The 8178-nt window shown below is 52.5% G+C and overlaps 1 protein-coding gene across 5 annotated transcripts in view; it reads left to right on the top strand.

The window, feature by feature from the left end:
• Positions 1-1684: 1684 nt before the first annotated feature.
• Positions 1685-8178, top strand: part of MYBL2 (MYB proto-oncogene like 2) — a 50078-nt gene continuing 43584 nt past the window's right edge. For 3 of the 5 annotated variants that reach the window (XM_055266362.2, XM_063634196.1, XM_063634197.1), the window contains exon 1: positions 1697-1961. In XM_055266362.2, the coding sequence (XP_055122337.2) occupies positions 1942-1961 (20 nt within the window). In that variant the 5' untranslated portion in view covers positions 1697-1941. Of the gene's footprint in view, positions 1962-8178 lie in introns of all 5 variants that reach the window. The other 2 variants (XM_055266361.2, XM_063634195.1) reach the window with 1 other exon arrangement.

Genomic DNA, 8178 nt, shown 5'->3' with positions numbered 1-8178 from the left:
CAATCTAAAATAGAAAACCTTTGCTAAATCTCAAGGAGAGACAGTCTCACTGTCTGTCACCAGGCTGGAGTGCAGTGGCGGGATGATGAGGGCTTGAGCCCCTCGAACTCCTGGGCTCAAGCAATCTTCCTGCCTCTGCCTCCCAAGTAGCTGGGATTACAGGCATTCACCACCACAGCCAGGTAATTTCTTATTTTTTCTTATTTTTTTGTAAAGAAAGGGTCTCGCTGTGATCCCCAGGCTGATCTCAAGCTTTTGGACTGAATCAATTCTCCCACTTCAGCCTCCCTAAGTGCTAGGATTACTGGCGTGGGCCACTATGTCTGGCCTAATCTCTGGGAGTTTAAATCCAAGGTAAACTGAATTCAATTCAACAAACCTTTGCCTGGGGCTTCTTATGTCAGGTCCTCTACTGGGCCCTGGAGATACTGGGGTGCATTGAGAGGCCACCTGGACCTCAGGATGCTCCCAATTCAAAGGGGGAAATGCAGAAGCCCACAGGCAGATTGTGGGCAGTGGACCCCAAATTAAATAGGAATCAGCCACGTGGGAGGGGCAGGAAGTGTTCCTGCCCTGGGTAATGGTTCAGGCAAAGGCAAAGAGGCCGTTTCTTTTGGCCAGGGCTGGGTGGTGGTCTGGAAGATCAGATAAATGTGATTGTGGAGTAAGGAATTTACCCTGAGGGAGAGGAGGATGGTTTTAAATTCTGGAAAGGGTTCACGCCTGTAATCCCAGCACTTTGGGAGGACAAAGCGGCAGGATCCCTTGAGCCCAGGAGTTTCTAGACCAGTCTAGGCAACAGCAACATAGCAAGACCCCCCCACCCAAAAAAAAAGCGAGGTGTCTCACTCCTGTAATTCCAGCACTTTGGGAGGCCGAGGCGGGCGGATCACGAGATCGAGAGATCGATACCATCCTGGCCAACATGGTGAAACCCCGTCTCTACTAAAATAAAATAAAATAAATAGCCGGGCGTGGTGGCGCGCGCCTGTAGTTCCAGTTACTTGGGAGGCTGAGGCAGGGGAATCGCTTGAACCCGGGAGGTGGAGGTTGCAGTGAGCCAAGATCGCGCCACTGCACTCCAGCCTGGCGACAGAGCGAGACTCCGTCTCAAAAAAAAAACAAAAAAACAAAAATCAGCCGGGTGTAGTGGCGAGTGCCTGGTCTTAGCTACTCGGGAGGCTGAGATGGGAGGATCGCTTGAGCCTAGGAGGTGGAGGTTGCAGTGAGCTATGATCGCGAAACTGCACTCCAGCCTGGGCGACAGAGCAAGAACCTGCCTCTAAGAAAATGAACAACAAAAAATAAAGTCTATTAAGGAGGGTCTCTCGGAGGTAGGAGAGGAAGCAGGGAGAGGCACAGGTAGGGTTAGGGGCCGCTTTAGGGTGGGGCTCTAGGGACGCAGGAGTGGCTTGGACTAGCGTGGGGGATTCCGCCCTGGCGCTTTCCCTGGCTGGCTCTCCCATGCTCGCGCCTCGCTCCCCTTCCTCGGTCTTCGCTATGTGGGATACTCCTGGGCCGCCCCGGACTGACACCTGAGCCAGGCCTCGGTCACATCCCAGCCCGCTCCACAACTCCCAAGTCGCGGCCGCCGCCCCTGTCCGGCAGCCGGCCCTGGAGGGTCTGGGCAGGTGCCTCCCCGCAGGCCCCGCCCCGCCCCGCAGGCTCCGCCCCTCCCGCAGGCCCCTCCCCCGGCGCCCGCGCGCCAGGCCCGGGCGGCGCCGACGCGCTTGGCGGGAGATAGAAAAGTGCTTCAACCCGCGCCGGCGGCGACTGCAGTTCCTGCGAGCGGGGAGCGCGGGACCTGCTGGCACGCTGACGCCTTCGAGCGCGGCCCGGGGCCCGGAGCGGCCGGAGCAGCCCGCGTCCTGACCCCGGCCCGGCTCCCGCTCCGGGCTCTGCCGGCGGGCAGGCGAGCGCGGCGCGGTCCGGGCCGGGGGGATGTCTCGGCGGACGCGCTGGTGAGACGAGCCGGGCGGGCTTGGGCCCCTCCCCCTCCCTTTAACTCACCCCTCCCCCACCCAGCTCCCCCCGACCCTCCCCAGGTTCCCTCCAAGCTGGGGTGTGTGTGTGTTTTGGGGGCGGGGTGTTTCCGCGGAAATGCTGCGTCCTGGGCCCTCTGAGGCAGGGGCGCTTGTAAAGCTGGGGGGCTCTTGGGAGTACCTCGCGGCTCCCCGGACCTGCTGGGCCTCAGAGCTGGGTCGGGCGGGTCTCCTGGGACCCGGGCCAAGCCCTGCATGATGTCATTTTGTCTCCCGCCTAATTGCGGGATGGGGGTGGGCCGGCCGGTGTCAGCTGGCAGGGCCTTCGCCGGGGAGGGAGGCGACCCCTGGGAGCGAGAGGGAGTCTTCAAGTCCCAGCCAGTGGGAGACCGAGCCTGGGAGGCATTTGTTCCAGCCTAGTTTTGGGTCAACTTTGTGGGTGGGCTTGGCTCCTTAACATTCCGGGGAGCACAGAGTACCCCAAGCCCTCTCTCCTGGACTGAGAAGGGTGCTCCCACCTGGGTTCCGCACCCCATCTTGGTTCGGTTTGAGACCTCTCTTCTTCTTCCCACGAGGAGCTTTGGGCAGCTGGGGTTGAAGGTGCGGGGGAGAGAGAGTCCCTGGGGCAAAGGCAGGAACTGCGGTCTCCATTTTACTTATTTCCCCAGAGACTTAAGTGGCAGAGCTAAGCCCGGAGCCAGGTCTGTGGCTCCAGATCCTTGTCTTACACCTGTGCGCCTGGGGCCTGAGCTCCAAGCTTTTCAGCCTGCCTGGGAGACAGGACAGTGGGGTCCTGACCTCTTCCCTGCCTGGATCGCTGCAGCTCAGATAACCTTCGGTCCCTCTTTTTTTTTGGAGAAGGAGTCTCGCTCTGTCGCTCAGGCTGGAGTGCAGTGGCGCGATCTTGGCTCACTGCAACCTCCGCCTCCCAGGTTCAAGCGATTCTCCTGCCTCAGCCGCCCAAGTAGCTGGGACTTCTGGCGCGTGTCACCACGCCGGGCTAATTTTTTGTATGTTTAGTAGAGACAGGGTTTCACCGTGTTAGCCAGGATGGTCTCGATCTCCTGACCTTGTGTTCGGCCCGCCTCGGCCTCCCAAAGTGCTGGGATTACAGGCGTGAGCCACCTTGCCCGGCCAACCTTCGGTCCTTCTTTAGACGATAGCCTCATCTGAAGATGAAGCCTTCCATCTCTCTAGACTTTCGCCCTTTCAGGCTGAGGATAGGGATCTGAGCACAGGGACTGTGTTCCTCAGGCCCCACTTTCCCAGGACAGCGCCAATGTCCAGGAAGAGTTTTCTGTTCAGGCACCTATCAGACCCTGCCCTGGTTTTTTTTGTTTGTTTTGTTTTTTTTTGAGGCAGGGTCTCCCTCTGCAGTCCAGGCTGGAGTGCTGTGATGTAGTCATAGCTCACCATAGCCTCAACCTCCCAGGTTCAAGTGATCTTCCCATCTCAGCCAGCTGGGACTGCAGGCTGAGTAGCTGGGACTATGGGCACGGGCGCCACAACTGGCTAATTTATTTAATTATTTATTTAGGAGACAGAGCCACTCTGTGTCGCCCAGGCTGGAGTGCAGTGGCACAGTCTCGGCTCACTGCAACCTCTGCCTCCCGGGTTCAAGGAATTCTGTCTCAGCCTCCCAAGTACCTGGGACTATGGGTGCATGCCGCCACACCTGGCTAATTTTTTGGATTTTTAGTAGAGATGGGTTTCACTGTGTTGCTCAGGCAATCCGCTCGCCTTGGCCTCACAGAGTGCTAGGATTACAGGTGTGAGCCACCTCGTCTGGCCTGTTTTATTTTTTGTAGAGATGGAAGTGGGGGGTGGCCTTGCGTCGTGTCTCACCTCACTATGTTACCCAGGCTGGTCTCGAACTCCTGGCTTCCAGGGATTCTCCCCCCGTTGGCCTCCCGAAGTGCTGGGATGACAGGTGTGAGCCACCTTGCCTGGCCCCATCCTGATTTTTTGTTCAGGAAGAGTTATTCCAGAAGTGACTGCCCCTAGACCACCCCCAGGTCCTAGGCTACTTCTCCCACGAGGGGCTCAGTGGAGGAACCCCTCCCATGTGAAGGATGGCAGCTCCACAGCCCTCAGCCCATTTCCTGTCCACTTGCTGTAACTCTCCTCTGCCCTAGTGTCCCACTTCCCGCTTTGTCTCTGACTCACCCCTGTCCTGGAGCAGAGCCCAGCACGTTGAAGGGCAAAAGGTAGGGTATGTTGGACCAAAATGTGGTTGCCACCACTAACCTCTGCTTTTTCAGCCGGGATTAGGATGTGAGGACTTGCAGGTGTCTGGAGTTAGGAAGGTTCAGAGCCTGGCTCTAGGAACTTGGCAGGTGGCCTCACCCCCGCTGAGCCTCAATTTCCGCATCTGTTAAGGGGGATAATGAGAATGTGGGTGAAGTTGATGGCCAGCACATACTGTAAAATATATCATCTCACAGAAATGCCCCAGTCGTCTGAGATGCTGACCCTATCAAACAGCATTGGAGGCTGGGTGTGGTAGCTCATGCCTGTAATCCCAGCACTTTGGGAGGCCAAGAGTTCAAGACCAGCTTGACCAACATGGTGAAACCCCTCGTCTCTACCAAAAATACAAAAATTAGCCAGGCGTGGTGGTAGGCGCCTGTAATCGCAGCTACTTGGGAGGCTGAGGCAGGAGAAATTCACTTGTACCCAGGAGGTGGAGGTTGCTGTAAGTCGAGATCATGCCACTGCACTCCAGCCTGGGTGACAAAGCGAGACTCTATCTCAAAAAAATAAACAGCATTGGAGCACCAGGGAGTGTCCATGCAGACATCTTTTCATCCTTGAAAGAATATTTGCTGACCTGTTAGAAGCCAGGCCTTCTTTGTGCTGGATGCTGGAGAAGCAAAGATGGTTTCTGTCACGAGCTGTCTGGGGGCAGTTGATTTTAAAGCCAGCTTCATTCTGTTATTAGTATCTTCTGGATTTTTGCCTTCTATATTGCAATGGTGGAGGACTCATGAACTGGGTCAGGAATGAATTCCAGATCCTTCTGTATTGCTGACTGTAGACACCGTCCCTTCCTTTCCTATTTCTGAAAATTTTTTTCTTTTGAAATTGGGTCTTGCCTGGCCTAAAAAATTTAATTAGTATTTCTTATTGACTAATAGGCAGCAGCTTTGCACATTTTTTCATTCATTTGTGTATTCAGTCAGTCCCTGGGCAAACATTTCTTAAGGCCTTTTGGTGATAAACCCTGGGATACCAAGGTGGAGCTGACCTTTGTAGATGATGTAGAGGAGACAGGCAGTTGCAGTGTAAGGGCCCGAGACAGGAAGGTTTCCCATGTGCTGTGGAAGTACAGGAGTGACTCTAGGAAGCAACGGTGAGCTCTGGAGAACAAGGAGAAGGTAATGTGGATAGCACAGTAAGCCTTTCATTTGGTCACAAGACCTAGACTTGCCTTGTTTGGAAACCTGTAAGCTTTTTCCAGTTTACAAATGTCTGACCTAGCAACTTACCTGACCAACGTGACCTGATGCAGGTCCTGTCGGGTGGAGTTGGGGAAAGATTACTCACCTTCCTCAAGCACTTGACATCTCTGGAGGTGGATCCTATGATTTCCATTTTTTTTTTTTCTTTTTGAGACAGAATCTCCCTCTGTTGCCCAGGCTGCAGTACAGTGGCACGATCTCGACTCACTGCAACCTCTGCCTCCTGGGTTCAAGCAATTCTCCTGCCTCAGCTTCCTGAGTAGCTGGGACTACAGGTACATGCCACCATGCCCAACTAATTTTTGTGTTTTTTTTTTTTTTTTTTTTTTTGAGGTGGAGTCTTGCTCTGTCGCCCAGGCTAGAGTGCAGTGGCACGATCTCTGATCTCCGCTCACTGCAACCTCCGCCTCCTGGGTTCAAGCAGTTCTCCTGCCTCAGCCTCTCGAGTAGCTGGGATTACAGGCGCATGCCATCACACCCAGCTAATTTTTTTTGTATTTTTAGTAGAGACATCATTTCACCATGTTGGCCAGGCTGGTCTCGATCTCCTGGCCTCGTGATCCGCCCGCCTTGGCCTCCCAAAGTGCTGAGATTATAGGCGTGAGCCACTGTACCTGGCCTTAATTTTTGTATCTTTAGTAGAGATGGGATTTTACCATATTGACCAGGCTGGTCTCGAACTCCTGACCTTGTGATCCACCCACCTTGGCCTCCCAAAGTGCTGGGATTACAGGTGTGAGTCACCGCGCCCGGCTGATTTCCATTTTTTTTTTTTTTTTTTTTTTTTGTGAGACGGAGTTTCGCTCTTATTGCCCAGGCTAGAGTGCAATGGCTTGATCTCAGCTCACCGCAACCTCTGCCTCCCAGGTTCAAGCGATTCTCCTGCCTCAGCCTCCTGAGTAGCTGGGATTACAGGCATGCGCCATCACGTCTGGCTAATTTTCTACGTTTAGTAGAGACGGGGTTTCTCCATGTCGGTCAGGCTAGTCTCGAACTCCTGACCTCAGGTGATCTGCCTGTCTTGGCCCCAAAGTGCTGAGATTACAGGTGTGAGCCACCACACCTGGCCTGATTTTCATTTTTGTAACTATTAAACTGGATAAATATGAGGACTTTTTGGAGCAACTTGGAAGATTGCCTGGTAGAGTAAAAACACTCAGAATTCAAAGCAGCTCGTACTGTTTTTTTTTTTTCCCTACAGCTGCGTTAGAAGATATTGTACACTGGGCCAGGCGCAGTGGCTCACGCCTGTAATCCCAGCACTTTGGGAGGCCAAGGCGGGTGGATCACAAGGTCAGGAGTTCAAGACCAGCGTGGCCAAGATGGTGAAACCCTATATCTGCTAAAAATACAAAAAAAATTAGCCAGGCGCGGTGGCAGGTGCCTGTAATCCCAGCTACTTGGGAGGCTGAGGAAGGAGAATAGCCTGAACCTGGGGGCAGAGGTTGCAGTGAGCTGAGATGTCGCCACTTCACTCTAGCCTGGGCAACAGAGTGAAACTCCATCTCAAAAAAAGAAAAAAGATACTGTACACTGATTTTTCTCTCCATTAATTATGCCTGTGTGTAGGCAATTGTACACTGATTTTTCTCTCCATTAATTATGCCTGTGTATAGGCAAGGATTGAAAAGGGATTTGCAAAAATGGACATAAGCCGGACACGGTGGTGCACACCTGTAATCCAAGTTACTTTGGAAGGCTGAGGCAGGAGGGTCCCTTGAGCCCAGGAGTTCAAGACCAGTCTGGGCAGCATACTGAGACCCTGTCATTACAAAAAAAAAAAAAAAAAAAAATCCCCACACGAAAAAACAACTTGGCCAGTCACAGTGGCTCAGGCCTGTAGTACCAGCACTTTGGGAGGCCAAGGTGGGAGGATTGCTTAAGGCCAGGAGTTCCAGATGAGCCTAGGCGAAATAGTGAGATGTTTCTACAAAAAAATACAAAATAGCCAGGCATAGTGTCATATGCTAGTTGTTCCAGGTACTTGGGAGGCTGAGGTGGGAGGATTGGATTGCTTGAGCCTAGGAGTTGGAGGCTGCAGTGAGCTATGATTATGCCACTACATTCCAGTCTGGGTGACAGAGCCAGACTCTGTCCCTAAAAGAAGAAAAACAAGAAATGGACATAGAGAATATATTTAGAATTTTTTTTCCAAATAACTAATACCTCTTAAAATCCTGATGCCTGATAGCTTACTTCATCAACTTTATTCCTTAAAATATCCATGCAGGTTGGTTACTGAAAGGAAAAAGTGATAGTCTGATTTTGAACATAATATTCTTGGTGAAATCTTAACTTTCTTTTTCCTTTTTTTGAGACAGTCTTGCTTTGTCACCCAGGCTGGAGTGCAGTGACATGATCTTGGCTCATTGCAACCTTCACCTCCCGGGTTCAAGCAATTCTTCTGCCTCAGCCTCCTGAGTAGCTGGGATTACAGGCATGCACCACCGCACCCAGCTAATATTTGTATTTTTAGTAGAGATGGGGTTTCACTGTGTTTGATCAGGCTGGTCTTGAACTCCTGACCTCAAGCAGTCCACCCACCTCGGCCTCCCAAAGTGCTGGGATTACAGGTTTGAGCCACTGTGCCTGGCCTCTTTTTTTTTTTTTTTTTTTTTATACAGCATTTGAAATCACTAGGGCATTCCTGAAAATAAAAAAGAAGAAAGTAGCTCTTAACCCTATTTCATTAAAAAAATTTAAAAAGAGGTGTGGTCAGGTGTGGTGGCTCATGC

This window comes from Symphalangus syndactylus, chromosome 24 (assembly GCF_028878055.3).
Source record: "Symphalangus syndactylus isolate Jambi chromosome 24, NHGRI_mSymSyn1-v2.1_pri, whole genome shotgun sequence".
NCBI classification, from domain to species: Eukaryota; Metazoa; Chordata; class Mammalia; order Primates; family Hylobatidae; genus Symphalangus; species Symphalangus syndactylus.
The sequence above is the reverse complement of the archived record's forward strand: the minus strand, read 5'-3'. Positions and strand labels throughout refer to the sequence as shown.